Source organism: Narcine bancroftii, chromosome 1 (assembly GCF_036971445.1).
Source record: "Narcine bancroftii isolate sNarBan1 chromosome 1, sNarBan1.hap1, whole genome shotgun sequence".
Classification (NCBI taxonomy): Eukaryota; Metazoa; Chordata; class Chondrichthyes; order Torpediniformes; family Narcinidae; genus Narcine; species Narcine bancroftii.
In genome coordinates, this window is record NC_091469.1 from 357,944,721 (window position 1) to 357,961,789 (window position 17,069).

Consider the following 17,069-nt stretch of genomic DNA (forward strand, 5'->3'; position numbering starts at 1 on the left):
TTCTGCAGATAATATTGTAAGATTAATTAGTTTGATTCACATCTCTTGGGAGGAATCCAACTTACCAATAGTCTTATCATTAGATGCCAAAAAGACATACAATAGCGTAGAGTGGATTTTTTATTTAAAGTACTGAAAAAAAATTAGGTTTGAAACAAAGTTTATTAGTTGGATTGAATTTTTATATAGAAACCCTTCTGCCAGAGTGGTGACGAATGGCCAAATATCATCGTCTTTTTTATTAGAAAGATCGACTAGATTGTCTTTTGTCTCTGGCACTGTTTGCATTAGCTATTGAACCTTTGGCTCAATTGATAAGACAAGATAACAATATCAAAGGTATTAAAGTGAAATCTGAGGAATACAAGATCAATTTATTTGCTGATGATGTTTTGAATTATTTAACAGAACCCCAAAATTCTTTAAAATCATTATATGTAAGATTGAAACAATACAGTACAATATAAGGTTATAAAATTAATTGGGAGAAAAGTAAGATTTTGTCCTTGACTGATGTGGATTATACTGATTGTAAGAAGATAGCCCAATTTAAATGGACAGATCAAATTAAATATTTAGGATTAGATTGGTAAGAATTTAGATCATTTATATGATTTGAATTATTTATCTTTATTTCATAAAATTAAAAATGACTTGAATAGAAGGAAAGATTTACCTTTAACATTAATATGTAGAGTTAATTGTATCATGATGAATATTTTTTCCAGTCAAGTATCTTTTTCAATCTATTCCTTCTAAAATTCCTCAAAAAAAATTTCAAATATTTGAATTCTATTGTTAGGTAGTTTTTGTGGAAAAATTAACTTGAAGGTATGATCTGGGAGGTTTGCAATTACCAAATTTTCAAAATTATTATAAAGCAGCACAAACAAAATTTATTAATGGAGTGTTTTTGATTTGGAAAATTTATTAGTATGGACTAATATTGAGTTAACTAAAATTGGTGAGAAGAAGATGGAGCAATTTATTTATAGATGGAATTCTAAATTACTATGTATTTATAATTCATCTATTTTGAGACATTTAATTGAATTATGGAGTATGATAAATTAGAAAATAGGTACACACGGAAAAAATTCAGGTAAGACATCCTTGTATCAGAGTAATTGTTTTTCCTTTTACTCTTAATAATCAACTTTTGAAAATATGGGATCAGAAATGAATTAAGATAGTACAAAATTGCAACGAAGCTGGTCATTTTATTTCTTTTCAAAGAATGAAAGAAAAATATGAAATACCACAAAGAACCCTTTTTTGTTATTACCAAGTTAGAGCTTTATTATTGGATAATTTTGGACATGCTTTAAAGTTGCCAAGGCAGTCAAAATCTGAAATTCTACTTATGGAAGACGGGAAGAAAAAAATTGTATCTGAAATGTATTCGTTATTACAGAATAAAATGCCTAAATTAGATGTGCATAAATCTAGATTAAAGTGGGAAAAAGATTTGGGAATAGCAATTGATCAGGAAGATTGGAGAAATTTATGTAAAGATAGTATAACTAAGATTGTCAATGTGAGATATGGATTAGTTCATTAGAATTTTATGCATCAGTTATATTTAACTCCTGAAAAATTAAAGAGATATAATTTAATTTCTTCAGATTTATGTTTTAGCTGTCATAAAGAAGTAGGTTCATTTTTACATTGTACTTGGTTATGTGACACTATTAAACTTTTTTGGATACAATTTAAGGAAAAAAAAATTATAAAAAAATTTTAAGATTAAATTGTTGATGGAACCAGCATTATTTTTATTAAGTAATGTTAAAATGTTGGGTTTTAAATTGAGATTAAGTAGGTATCAAATTGCGTTTTTGAGATTAGCCTTGGCTGTAGTGAGAAAATATATACCAATTACATGGAAAAATGAGACTGATTTGAGTTTGAAATGATAGCATATGAAATTGAGATCATGTATTCCATTGGAAAAGATAACGTATAATTTACATTATAATTATCTTTTAAAATTGGAATATGTGGAGCCCTTATTTGGATTATATTGGTTTAAAGTTTTGAACTTTCTTCGGCATGTTGTGGTTGTGTTACCCTATTCCGTGACATTTAATTATGTTATTGATGGCTGTGTGATAGTACAGATTCTATCATCAATGTGTATATGTACAGATTGTAGTGTAAGATGACTGTGATTGGCTGAGAGTGTAGCCACACCTACTGGCAGGTCTTAAAGCAATGCTCCTAGAATTACTATGTATTTATAATTCATCTATTTTGAGACATTTAATTGAATTATGGAGTATGATAAGTGAGAAAACACGGAAAAAATTCAGGTAAGACATCCTTGTATCAGAGTCATTCTGGACTGGTCGACCTACATGTGATACGCCTTGGTTTGGATCAACAAGTCTTTGATTCTTTCGACACGCTCTACAGGGTGTATCTCCTTGCTTTCTTTTTTCTATCCTTGGTGTTGTGGGTAGTAGGGAGGGGGAGGGATTGGAAGGACGGGTATTGGGGTGGATGGGAGGGAGTGGGGGAGGGGTTATTTGGTATATACCACATTGTTTTTTGTATATGAATTATCATATTCAAATATATTTGAATGTAATATGGCTTAAAATTTTAAATAAAGTATTAAAAAAAGTTCTACAAATTTGAACCCCTACCCTCTGCACCAACCCTTCAGCCATGCATTCATCTGCCACAACTTCCTATTCCTACCCTCACTGGCGCATGGCAGTGGCAACAATCCCAAGATTACTACCCTTGAGGTCGTGTTTTTCAGCTTCCTTCCTAACTCCCTAAATTCCATTTTCAGTACCTCACTCCTACTGCTATCAACGTCATTGGTACCAACTTGGACCACAACATCTGGCTGCTCACCCTCCCACTTGAAAATGCTGTGGACTCGATCAGAGATATCCCTGATCCTCACTCTGAGAGGCAACAAACCATCAAGGAGTCTCGATTTTGTTCACAGAACTTCCTATTAGTTTGCCTAATAATCTAATCGACTATCACTTTTCTCTTCTCTCCCCTTATGAGCCAAGGAACCAGAGACCTGACCTCTACAATTTTCCCTGGGAGATCATCCACTCCCACAGTATCCAAAACAGTATACTTATTATTTAAGGGGAATAGGCACTGGGTTGCTCTGTGCTGACTGTCTCTACCCCTTCCCTCTCCTAACAGTCACCCAGCTACCTTCTTCCTGACTTTTGAGGGCAACTGTCTCCCCGAAGCTCTTGTCTATCACCCCACTCTGCCTGCCAAATGATCTGAATTTCATCCAGCTCCAGTTTCCTACCTTGGTCTGTCAAGAGCTGCAGTTGGATGCACTTCTTGTAAGTGTAGTCATCAAGGACAATTGTGCTCTGCTGGATTTTCCACAACCTGCATTTGGAGCATTCCACTACCCAAGCTGCTATCTCCATTATCTACTTTTATTAATATGCAATGGAGTTTTAAAGATGACAGACATCAGTGGACCTAGCACCAATGCCCGTGCTACACCACTTGTCACATCTTGAATTGAATAACAACCCTCCATTGACCACATTCTTACTTCTACCATCAAGTAAATTCTGTACCAATTAGCCAGATCACCTGCCTCTGATGTAATCTGACCTATCAGACCAGCCTACCATGTGGGACCTTGTCAAAGGCCTTGCAAAAGTCCACATAGACAACATTCCTGTTCCTGTACTCATCAATCTTCTAAATTACCTCTTCAAAAAATGTAATTGTGAAACACAATTTGCCACACACAAAGCCATGCCTTAACTAGTCCTTGCTTTTCTAAATGTATGTAGATGTCATCTATCAAAGTCCCTTGCAGTATGTAAGAGTTTGTTGGTATAAACAAAATTGTGTTATTTATTTACAATATCATAGATTATCCCAAGCAGGTTAAGGTTAAGGTTCTTAAAATCTTTGTGTTATGATCCTACCTAAACAAATTTCATGGGGACCAACTCAATGTGAACACAGGCTTCTACACGAGAAGTGAAGCAATCGTGTTTCTTCAAAGAATGTCAATATTAAACCATTTCTTAATCCAGGTCATGTGTATTCAAAAGCCGTTATTCTTTTTCCTATGGCACAGTTATTTCACAGGGTTCACTTTCCTATGATTACATCATCAGAGTGATTTAGCATGTTAAAGATTTTTACCACATGTTAACATAATTTTTAAAAGCCCAATTTTTATTCATTATAAAAGATACATTATATTAAACGTCTCAAAAATATAATCGACTACAGTTTAAATGGAGGAAAGAAACACAAAAACTGCAAACGCTGGAGTCTTGAAGAAACAAAGAGGGACTCCATGGAGAAAAATGGTCAGACCTTTTATTGAGAGTTCTGAACCGAAGCATTGAGTGACTATTAATTGTTGCTGCCAACGCAGTTCAAATGCAGTCCACTGCACCAACAAACGTACTAGCGTTTACAATTTAGATGTCACATATAACAAGAAATAACAAGACAACCTATAACTCAAGTACACGTTAAAAGCTATTTTTACGCAGGAAGTTCTTTTTCAATCTATGGAACAAAAAGGAGCAAATGCTGAGATCTCCATCTTCACTTCTAATTGTTTTAAGTAACAACTTCTTTGTTGGGATGGATCTTCATACACTTGGTCTGCCTTAAAGAATAATCACCTGGATCTCCTGCCAGCCCACCCACACTTCCCTGGACTAGATATGGAGAGCTGCTTTTGCCACCATCAAAGTTGGCTCCAAAGTCTCAACGGCAAGTAATGGAACATCCTGACAGGCTTCAACAGAAGGCAAAGCAGTGATCGAAACTTTGACTTCTACCAAAGTTGTAAAACAGTTTTAATAATTTTTAAATGTCTTAAAACAGGGAGCACAGACTGTTGCAAACTGTAAGAGACATGTGGGAGGCCATTGTTAGCAATGCTGAAGAAGACAGTGAAGACAGGGTTGGACTCCTGCAGACCTGCACACCCGACAATCTTACTCTCAAATGTAAGATCGCTGGAGAAGAAAATGGATTATCTGAGGCAGCTCATGAACCACAGAGGCTGTGGCTCCTGGATACCATTCCAGACTCAGCGATCCAGTTGGATCACCTCATCTCCTTCAGGGTAGACAGACGCAGTGCTAATTCTGGCAAAACTTGAGGAAGGCACTGTGCATTAACAGGAACAAGAATTGGTGCATTAATGTCTCTGTTGTGAAGACCTTTTGCTCAGCAGATATAGAGTATCTCTTGGTGAAATGCAGACCCTTCTACCTGTCCAGGGAATTCTCAAACATGCTGATTACCACAGTCTATGTTCTGCCTTTGTTGACTATTGAGGGTGAAGCCATAAAAGAGCTTTATGGTGACATCACCAAAGCACAGACATCGCACCCTGACAGTGCCTCGATTGTTGCTGGTAATTTCAATCATGGCAACCTGAAAACGGTCTTATCATGGTTTCAACAGCATGCCAACTTCACCACCAGAGGAGAGAACAGCCTGAATCTGGTGTACACCAACATCCCTGGTGCATACAAGACTGCACTTCCTGAGAAGACTGAAGTGGGCAAGGCTACTGGCCACCATTACATCAAACTTCTCTAGGAGATTTAACATTTTTAAATAAAATATTTAAAAATACCTTCTCTAGGAGCTCTATTGAGTGTTTTGGCCAACTGAATCAAAGTGTGGTACAGTTGCTGCAGAGAATGGATCTGAGGTCAATCCACAGGACCATAAGAGTGACAGAGAGGATCACTGGAGTTTCCCTCCCCTCTAATGATGGGATCTACTGGGATCATTGTCTGAAGAGAGTCTGCAAAATCATTGAGAACTCCTTCCACTCTGCACACAGCATCTTTCAGCTGCTCCCGTAGGGTAAGATATGCATGAGTATCAGAGCCAGGACCACCAGGCTGAGGAACAGTTTCTTCTCATGGACAGATAGAATGCTGAATGACCAAAGGAATACATTTAATAAATATTGATATATGGATGGATGAAATAGTTGTTCTGCCTCCCTATTGTGTGTCTGCATGTTTTGCACCAAGGACCGGAGAACACTTGTTTCGTCGAATTTTACTTGTGCATTCAGATGACAATAAATTTGACCTGACTTGACTTGAACTTTAAAACTGATGCAAATAATTAACACAAAAATAAGATTTTGAAATAAATACAATTCCTTTAAACAGTTACAGATCATTAAAACACTAATGTGGAATAATTAAAAATAAAAAAAATACCTTCCTCATGCCAAGACACCATTCAAATAAACATTGCATTCAATCACTTTCCAGGATTTCCCTGGAGTAAGAGGAGGAAGACAATTTTCTAGCATAATGCTTGCAAATTTTAACAAAATCAAGTTGCACCACTAGACCTCAAATGGCAAAATAACAAGTACAGTACAGATCATCATTTAGTCAGTCCTAGGCTTACTGCATCTCTTCATTAGATAGTAATGGCTGATTGTCAATGGCACTCCTCAGAACTCTTGGTCCTTAGCCAAATTTAGCTCCTCGTTTTTTTCAGTACTTTAAATGAAATGTTTAAATATTGTATTATTCTGAGTTGGAATAACAAGATGACAATGAAATACAAACATTTTCCCTCAAGTTGCCTCACCATCATTATTTTTACCTTTTTCAGTTTTGAAATACCGCTGTGTGCTCTTATTGATGCCAAGAGTGCTGAGTGTTCATTCTCTATTGCAATAATTGAAGATTTCTTCTGGTTATGATGCATTATTTTATCAGAAGTCTGGTAAACAGATAAAGAAAGAGAACACTGATCATATTTCAAACGACTGGATTTACCATTAAAAAATCAGAATTAAGCAATCAAATTTTTTATACCTTTCTTAGTCGTTCTTTGTTTTGTCCTGACTGGATAGCTTTCATCAGGGAGCTGTGTATGCACTCATCTTTCTGGATTGGCTTCTGAATAATGGGTTTGAATCTCTTGACAGGACCAAACATGTTGGTATTGGGAATGATATTGAAGCTATTTAAGTTACAGGACAGTGAACATTCTGATTCTTCATCCAATGCTGATTCAGTTATTGAGGTTGTAGTGACAGAGGTTGTTGGCAGCTTTGAGGCAGGATTATCTGAGAAGTAATTACTTTGATTTGCTTCAGTAGAAAAAGCTTTGACAGAGTCTGAAGATGAAGTTGAAGTTGGAGTGAATGCATGTTTTTTGGTCATGTTAATTGTTTGATCATTTGGAGCACCTGAAATCACATCTTTCACAACAGGTGATTGGAATGTACTTTGTGGAATTGAACAAGTGTATTGGTCATCAATGGAAATGGATTCCTTTATGATTAGCTGGGACCGTTGTGACTGGGAAGTAATTTTGCTAAAGGCATTCATTTTTTCTGATGTATCTTTAATTAACCAGTTCTGACGTGGAATAGCTTCAGTATCAACATTTTCCTGTGGCAAAACATTTATTCTGTTAAGCACTTGTGTATCATTATGTGTGTTATAGCTAGAATGAAGTGCAAATTCTGTGTTCTGTTGGTTTCCAACATCATTTCTTTTTGAGGACAGTGGAGAAGGTTTCTCCTCAACAGTTCTGAATTTATTTATGTCATTAGATTTGCCTTCATATTGAGCACTAGACTGAGCATTAGATTCAATCCTCGCTTCAGTTTTTATTGATTGCAGTCCTGTGTAACGGCAAATTGCTGAAGCAATATATTGGCTTGAATTTCTTCTGCAGGGCCTGATAAAGTTATTTTTTATTTTGGCCTGGCTATTTACTGGCATGTTTGTAATTTTAACATTCAATGGCATGACTGACAAAAGTGGCTTTTCCTTAGTGGATGGGGAGCAGGTTTGAATTGTCTTGGTACTTGTAGCTGTAACTTGTGCAACAACTGCATCAGATGTAGGGAATGTACTTGTTAACTGTTTTTCTGGCTCTTGCGGTTGCAATTCACAGGCTATGACTTCTGATTTATTTATCATCAAAACTTTAGCTACATTGGCACACTGCAGGTTGTCCTTATCTGCACTCCTCACATTCCAAAATGCCTTTGCCCTCCTGACAAGTGATTCTTGATCACTGGCTAAATTGTTTGTATCAGTCTGTTCATTTTTTCTTTCATTGATCTTTGCATGTATTAAATTGCCCTGATCATCAATCTTGATAGCAGAGGATTTTAGTGACAAGTATTCTCTTTGCTGAGGTTTTACATTTGGCTTTGGTGGAATAACTGTGAATGTTCTCATACCAATTTTTGGAAGACATTCATTAGTAATTTTGTTGGCAGTAATTAGCCATCTGTCTGATGTAGATATGTATTCTGGAGAACAGGTTGCTGTTGAACAATTCTTAACTTGCCTCCCATGGCAGTTTATGTCTTCCAATATTGTTGTGCCAATCTCTGCAGGTTCAGCACTGTGCACTTTCTTCCTACCATTCCCTCTAACCTGCTTATCAGATACCAGTTCGGTTGAAGGTAAAGTCATTTTAAATTTTTTCTCATCTTGCTTCATCTCATCGTGAACATCTTTATTACCTTCATGCAAAGTTTCTATTGATGTTTCAATGGTCTCTCTTGAGATATCTGTACAGTTGGTAACGCTTGAAGGATAAGATGTGTCAGATGAAATACCAGATGGTGTCAGCTCACAAACATTGGTAATAAAAATTCCAGTTGTTACTTTTGAGTTTGTTGCCTCACCCCTATCTGTACTTGTCAATCCTTTTAATTTTGAAGGACTGGGTGCTTTTTCAAGTAATATCTTCTCTTCTGCTTCCTCTTGGCAAGTCCATGACACTTCATCTATGATTGTCACTGGAACAGTTTCCTGTTCATCAAATGTTCTGTCAGATGACATGGTAGATTTGTTCAAGGCCAATCCTTCTTGCAAAGCTGCAAAGAAATATTCAGGAATTGCTACATTTTTAAAAAAAAATGATTGCAATCAAAGTTTTAATCGAAGATTAAGAGACTTGTTTTAAGAATACCATTAAGCCATTTCAAATTTCACTGAATTAATTGAAACAGACAGTATGAATCCAGTTAATTCAGAAAAGTGCATCGTAGAAAGAAAGAATAAGAGAGAGTGAGCGAGAGAGGAGAGAGCAGTGAGCTTATTAATTGTCAACCAGTCATTTACCTTTGTCAGAACTTTCAAGCTTTACAGCAGAACTACAACTTATTTAGTGCCTCAAAAGGCATAATATTTTGGTTACTTGCTGAAAACCTGTGCTAGTTTCCTATAGGATCCCTTCACAATAATATTCCATTATGCAGAGTGGCTGTAACACATCAGCAATAGAATCAGACTTCTATGTAGAAATATGCACAATGGCAGTTGAGTCAGAGTGAGAAGAGAAGCATAAGAACTGAAGAGCAGTGTAGAAGGGGTTGGACAGGATTACGCAGAATGGTCAGTGTGTCAGAGAGTGGATTGTTGGGAAAGATGGAGAGTGGAAGGAATGGTAGGAGAAAATCATATCTGAGTTTTTTTCCAGGGATGGGAGGACTGGATCAGAGAAAAGGTGGAGCAGATAGTGCATTTGGAAAAGATGGTAAAGGAGACACCATTAGAGGATGATGTGAGTATATCAAATTGAGAAGTAAGACATGAAAGTCCACAGACACTGTGGTTGAAGTAAAAACACAATGCTGGAGAAACTCATCAGGTCAAACAGTGTTTATATAGCAAAGATATACATGATGAAGTGCTCAAACCTGAAATGTCAATTATTTATCTTTGCTAGATAAAGGACACTGAATATAAAGGACACTGTTTGACCTGCTGAATTTCTCCAGCATTGCATTTTCAGATCATACTGAGAGCAGGGTAGGGGAGGAATAATTAGAAACAGTGACATGCAGACATTAATCTTATCAGTATGATCTGCTTCTGCATTTTCCGGGACCTCTTGTTCATGGCACATACTCAGTCACTTCAATGAGGCAGGAACACTCCAGCAACAACTTCAAAGGTTCCTTTGATCATCACATATCAATACATTAAAAATGTAATATACATGATATACTTCAATTTTTGTCTGCCGTAAGGCAAACAAAGAGTCTTCATGAGCATTTCCCAGAGCCCTTCACAATAGAATCAGAATCAGGTCTATTGTCATAAACATATGCCATGAAATTTGTTGATTTGAACAGCAATATTGAGCAGGATAAAATACAAAATTACTGCAAATTACATGGCCCAGGGCAGTGAGGGTCCTTGATGATAGAAGCTGCTTTCTTCTTTCTTTGAGACACCACCTCTTAAAGATGCCCTTAATGGAGAAAAGACTAATGCTCTTGATAGGGCTACTGTAGAAAGTTAGCACGACGGTGGTCAGTATCCTTGTCCACTTTAGTCTTCTCAGGAAGTGCAGTTGCTGTTGCGCTTTCTTGACAAGTGAGAAGATATTGAGTGTTCACAGTAGGTCACTAGTTAAGTGAACTCCAAAGAACTTGGTCGTCTCCATTCTCTCTTATATGGAGTTGTTAATATGTAGGGGAGGGAGTGCACGATCATCTGCTTCATCTTGTCCTTGTTGAGACTCAGGTTGTTATTTTCCACCTCTTTTTTTGAGTGCAACTCATTGTTGTTGCTGATGAGGCCAAGTACGGTTGTGTCATCAGCAAACTTGATGAGACCGTTGGAGCTGGATCTAGTGTTGCCACCGTGGATCAGTTGTGAGAACAGGGGTGGGCTGAGCACATACTCCAGTGCTCAGCGTGACGATGCTCAATATTATGCTGACGACCTAGATAGACTGTAGTGTTTCAGTTAGAAAGTCCAGAATCCAGTTACATAGAGGGGTACTACGTCTCAGTGAGGACATCTTCTCCACCAGCCTCTGGGGAATGATCGTATTAAATGTCGAGCTGAAGTCGATGAAGAGCAGCCTTGTAGGACCCTGCAGAACAGCGCTGTATCTCTGCTCCCCGCTCTTCCAGGCCCGCATCAGCAGCTGCACTGCCGTTACAGCAACTCAAGCAGACCCACTATAATTTTTTCAGTCCGTGATCTTTTTGCTGGACCAGGAAATGACATCACACCACAACTATTCATGAACCTTCTTGTGGGATTATGGAAATTGTTCTTATTCCTTATTGTACTGAATTGTTTACAGGGAAACAGTGAACTTGGTGAAGTTGAGGAAATTAGTATCAACCACTTGATTGCTCATACTCTTCTCACAACCTTTATCAGTAATATTTGTCCAATAGGAAAGAATAGCATTATTATTCTGAAGCCTCAGAATGATAATGCTATGCTCCAAAATGTTGATGCATACCAAAATACATCTTAAAATGGAGGTATTGTCTGAAGTGCAGTTTTTTATTTACAGAATCAATTATGCTTAGATTATAGATGCATTGTTCAAAAAACAAACTAAGTATGTTCAGTAAATATGAAATTATGTAAAATTATTTGTACAAACACTAACATTTTCACCAATATATATTTTCAGAACATGGAAACAATGAAACAATTCTGACCTGTCAGATCTGCATCCAGTCTGGCCAATGAAAGATTTACCTGGGCGGGAATATAGATTTTATCTTCTTTCCAGTTGGATTCCGCACATGTGGCAGATTCAAATCTAAGTTTCATAGGCAAGGGTTAAATGATTAAATAATACATTTACAATTGCCCCACAATAATATGACATATTTAATCAAATACAATGAGCTTTTCACTTTCACTTAGGATTTGAGTGTTTTCATAATTTTCATAATTTCCACCGTTTAGTCCTGCCCAGTCCTTTCACTGAGACCCAAAATGTGCTCTCATTTACTGAACATCAGATTGGCACTGTTTTATATGACATAACAGCAAACAGCAACTAATATGTCTGCATGTTTTATACACCTGGCACATGTACAATATACAACTGTAGCAGTATCTTTTAATGTCCTTTTTACAAAGTTACATCATTGAAGATTAGAAGTAACATTTAATAAATGTTAATAATAACATATGAATTTGCTAAATATTAAATCATAAATTCTTATTAGTGGTTATAACTGCCCCTCATGCTTTATGTGCACCTGACTTGAGATCTCATTAACAACAAGGGAATTATACTTACTCCAAGGCTAATGGATATCACCAATAAAAAAATTTAGCTAAGATTTGATATTGCTTATGCTTGTAAAATGCAGATGACTGCTGCATTACATGTGTTTGCATTATAGTATGCATGGCATAATTCACCAATCACACACCAAAAATTTGAGATACAGAGTAAAATTTGCTCTTGTGAAATTTGTGTGAAAAAAATCAAATCAAATCAACCATTTTAGTTTTTTTTTCCAAACTTGTTTTTCTTGGCATATGCAGGGATGACACAGTTTCATGTAACCGAAAATCAAAATGTGGCCTGTTTACAAGGAACACAGCCCCTCCTTGTGTCATAGGTATTTATTATACAGATTACAAAACTTACAATGTGAAACAATATTTCAGTTCTTCCATTGACATGATCTGTACCAAGTAGCAACAGTCAGTCTGGGTCATATCCCCTTCTCAGCCACTAGTCCTAGAGAAAACCACAAGCTGACATTATCACCAAGGCCCACAAGTCCCTGACATCCTTATGGATTGCAGGATGGTGGTCAGATGCCAACACTTCCTACTCCAATGCTGGACTCCGCATGACAGTCAGTGAGCTCAATCACGCTGAGGAGAAAGACTGGATAAACTTTATACCTGGTCCCTCAGTTCTGTGACCGCCATAGTTAGGGCATTGAGAGCAGACCTATTCCTTTGAACAGGGTTGTGCTAGATGAAGAAGCTAAGTATTTTGTTTTCTTTAGAATTAAAACAATATTTGAAGTTACTTTACATCCATAAAATATGTATTAAAACAAATTATTTTTGCATCTATTTCAACCATTTTTAAATGTCTCTGAATACTGTATGTATTCCCAAACACCTCATTGTGTATGTCACTGGTCTAAGAACAACTTCCACAAAGTTCTCATCTTCTAGATTAGGAAATGTGCTGACAGAACTGGCATCAGTTTAAATCTGACACAACCCTATTAAAATGAATGTGAGAAATCAAGATCGATTGATTATGGCATGTGAAAGACAGGGACATCCCAAATGGTTTGGAATATTAGCTAATGTTAGAAGCAGTTTTAATAGTCAGTGAGTCAGGGTCCATGATCTGGCTGTCAAAGCATAGTCAACCAATTATACTGAGACATGGCCAATCCTGCATCATGCTGTGTTGGGTCCTGGTGGCGTGAAGGGAACTGGGCTCCTTCCTACATGCAGTGTCTGGATCTTGGAAAACTGCAACATGATCGATGAGCAGGCAACCAATAGTTTCAGGCAGTGGAATATCTACCTTATTATAATAAAATATGCAACAGCAAATACAAGATTTCTCACTTATAATTACTATGAGAATTTGACAAGATACTTTCAGCAGGATTGACAAGGTTTTGAAACTGGACCCTGTGTTATTGCCAATTTAGAAAAGCTCCCTTTTCTCTGATGGCCAGACATGCTTTGTAACATCATATGTATGTTCTCGAAGAGTCATGATCTGTTAAATTTTGAATGAAGTGCAAGAATTATAAAGTAATAGAGCAAAGCATTTAATACCATGGAAACCAATTTGATTACCTGTGCTCTTGTTTCTCATTTGCTCTTGTTTCTCATCTCATTCTGAACCTTTCCTATCCATGAACATATTCAAGTGTCTTTAAAACATTACAATTGTACCTGTCACTCTTCAATCTACACCTCTTCAAACCTTGACCCCTCACAAATTAGAGGAACAACACCTCATGTATCATTTGGGCACTCTCCAACCAAATGGCATTAACATTAACTTCTCCAATTTCCATTAGACCCCTACCCAATATCTCTCTCTCTCCCCCTTTCCTCCAGACCTCATAAGTCAAAGGAGCAGAATTAGGCCATTCAGCCCACTGAGTCTCCCCACCACTCCATGGCTGATTTACTATCAACCCCATTCTCTTGCCTTCGCCATGTATCCCTTGATTCCCTTCATGATCAAGAACATACACATCTCTGCCTTAAATATCCCCTATAACTTGGCCAATGGAGTCATCTGCTGCAATGAATTCCACAAATTCACCTTCCTCTGGCTAAAGAAATTCCTCCTCATCTTTATTCAAAAGGAATGTTTTTGTATTCTGAGGGTGTGTCCTCTGGTCCCAAACTCCCCCACCAAAGAAAATATCCTCTCCATATCCACTCCATCCAGGCCTTTTAGTATTCAATAGGTTTCAATTAGATCCCATCTCCCATTCTTCTAAACTCCACTGAGTATAATCCTAGTGCCTTCAAACACTCCTCATATTTCACTCTGGGGATCATCCTTGTAAATCTTTTCATGACCCTCTCCAGTGCCAACACAAGCTTCCTTAGATATGGAGCTCAAAACTCCTCACAATACAGGGATGCGTCATTAAACATCCATGATATGTTCTGTGAAATTGGGCGTTATGCAATGAAGACCTTGTACAAACACCATATCACTGTATATACTTAGCAAAGCTATATAAACTTTTATGTAAACACTTTATTAGCATATATCACACATAGTTTAACAAAGAGGATCAGGTTCATCCACAACACTATTCTCAGCTTTCTCATAGTGTTCCACTGGAAGAGTTTCAGGTCGAATAAACTCCTTTGATGAACTGTCTCTCTGTAATACCTGAAAGACCTGGATGAGGCTCTTCTTGGGGAGGTGTTGGCTTCTTCAGGAATATGTTCAGTGTTATTTGCCTAGATTGTCTTTTCTTTACTTCATAATTTTTTTATTTGCAGAGAACACTGCATGAGCATTCCTCTCTATCAGTGAAAAGTGTTCCTCTTCAGCAAGCTGTTAAGGTCTGAAAAGAATTTGGCCAACCCCTTAACATTAAACCTCTTCCGTACCTGTTCTTCTCCTTCTGCACTTTCCTTTTCCCTTGCCTCTTCTTCAGCTATTCTCTCTTGCTCTAGCTCCAGTAACTCTTTATTTGTTAGTTCCTCAGGAACTCCCCGTAGGAGTTCTTCAATGTCCTCATCATCTATGTCTAGGTTCAGGTTGTTGTCTCTCATGGGTGAACAACAGCTCTATTAATCCTTACAATTTCAACATCTTTTTCAAATTGCTTAAAATCATACACCTGCTTCAGTATTTTCTTCCATATGCCATTTGTGCGTTTTTTGGTCACATCATCCCAGGCCCAAGCAAATGATTTTTTATGCAGTGGAAAATGTTGTTCTCTTTCCAGAACTGCTTCAGTGTCCTGCCAGTGTTATCGATTACAGCAATAGTCTGACCAAAGGTCTTTCTCAGGTTGTAGACCTTGAATGCTGGACCCCTTGGTCCACTGACTGGATTAAAGAAGTGGAATTCGGTGGGAGGAATACCACTTTGATGTTGGGGCTGGAGGTCACCTATGAAAGGGGGATGTCCTGCAGCATTTTGTTTACAATTAGTAAAATCTTGAAAGGTTTGCCTTCTTTCAAGCAGATCTTCTCCATTTCACTGGCATAGCAATTGAGAAGGGCATCCCAAAACAGCATTTGTGTCATCCAGGAATTTTTATTGCTCCTGTAATAAACCAGTAAGGTGTGTTCGTTAATGTTCTTGAAAGACCTGGGGTTTTCACTGTGCCAAATAATAAATGGCTTTAACTTGTCAGCAGCAACATTGTCTCCTAACAACACTGTCACTGTCTTTAAAAGCTTTAAAGCCTGATATTGACTTGGCCTCCTTATTAATGAAGAAGGTCCTTTCAGGCATTTGCTTCCAGATTAAGGTTTTGTCCAAATTAAAAAAATTCTGGGGCAAATAACTTCCCTCTGCAATTAGTTTATCTCAGGTTTCAACTAATTCTTCTGCTACCTTCACATCAGCACTCACAGACTCATCACTCATTTTCACAATATGCAGCAAAACACATTGTTTGAAGTGCCTGAACTACCCAGAACTCGCTCTAAATGCGACATCATAACCTGATCCTGCTTTTTCTTTAAGCATTTGGAACAAGCTTCGAGCCTTAGTAATCGTCAACGTGCTGAGAAGGACTCGCTTTTGTGTTTGGTCCTCAATCCATGTCATTATCCATTTCTCCATATCTGATATAGGTCCCTCTTGCATTTTTATTAGCCTTGTAGCTTTTAGAGGAGCCGATCTTTTAGCAGCTTGGAGAATTTTTTCTTTGTTTTTGAGGATCATCGTGATTGTCAAGTGTGACATGCCTAAATCGCGAGCAATGGCATTCACTGTTTTTCCACGTTTGTGTTGTTTAATAACCTTTTGTTTCACTTCCAAATTGATATTTCTCCTTTGCCTCTTGTTGCTGCGATCACTAGCACTGATACACATGTTGCATGCGGGAGGTTGTTGCGTACATCTGGTTACGTCCAATAAGTCCCACACATCTATCAGGATTTCTGAACTCTATTGTAATCTTATAGGACCACTGATGATGAACATACATGTGGTCAGACGTTGCCCAAACGGATGTTAAGTATTTCAAATGTGGTCTGACCAATGCCTTATAAAGCCTCAACATCACATCCCTGCTTTTACGAGGTCTTGCACGAGGACTCCCAAGTCCCTTTGCACCACTGATTTGTGAATTTGTGGCTTGTTTAGAAAATAGTTCTGCCTTTTCTTCTTCCACTAAAGTGAATGATTATTCACTAATCTGCACTGAATTCTATCTGCCATTCCTTACCCAATCTCCTAAGTCCTTCTGCAGACTCAGTGCCTTCTCAACACTACCTATCCCATCTCTGATCTTTGTATCACCTGCAAACTTGGCCACAAAACCTTCTAATCCATCATCCAAATCATTGATATACAGTATAACGTGAAAAGAATTGGCACCAGCACCAAGCCCTGCAGAACACCACTCGTCACATGCAGCCAACCTGAAAAGGTTCCTTTTAATCCCACTCTTTGCCTCCTGCCAGTCAGCCAATCTTCCATCCATGCTAGTATCTTTTCCGTAAAACTATAGCTTCTCATCTTGCTTAGGAGCCTCATGTGCCACCTTGTTAAAGGCCTTTTGAAAATCCAGGTAAACCACATCCACTGAATCTCCTTTACTGTCCTTGCTG

General features: G+C 37.6%; 1 protein-coding gene across 2 annotated transcripts in view; it reads right to left on the bottom strand.

Annotated features, from left to right (window-relative positions):
• cobl (cordon-bleu WH2 repeat protein) overlaps positions 1–17,069 on the bottom strand; it is a 389,570-nt gene that overhangs the window by 35,037 nt on the left and 337,464 nt on the right. The window contains exons 11-13 of one of the 2 annotated variants that reach the window (XM_069912158.1): positions 11,462–11,565; positions 6,834–8,887; positions 6,619–6,738 (exon numbers count right to left, since the gene is read on the bottom strand). In XM_069912158.1, coding sequence (XP_069768259.1) covers positions 6,619–6,738; positions 6,834–8,887; positions 11,462–11,565 — 2,278 coding nt within the window. The remainder of the gene's footprint in view (positions 1–6,618; positions 6,739–6,833; positions 8,888–11,461; positions 11,566–17,069) is intronic. The other variant, XM_069912164.1, reaches the window with a different exon arrangement.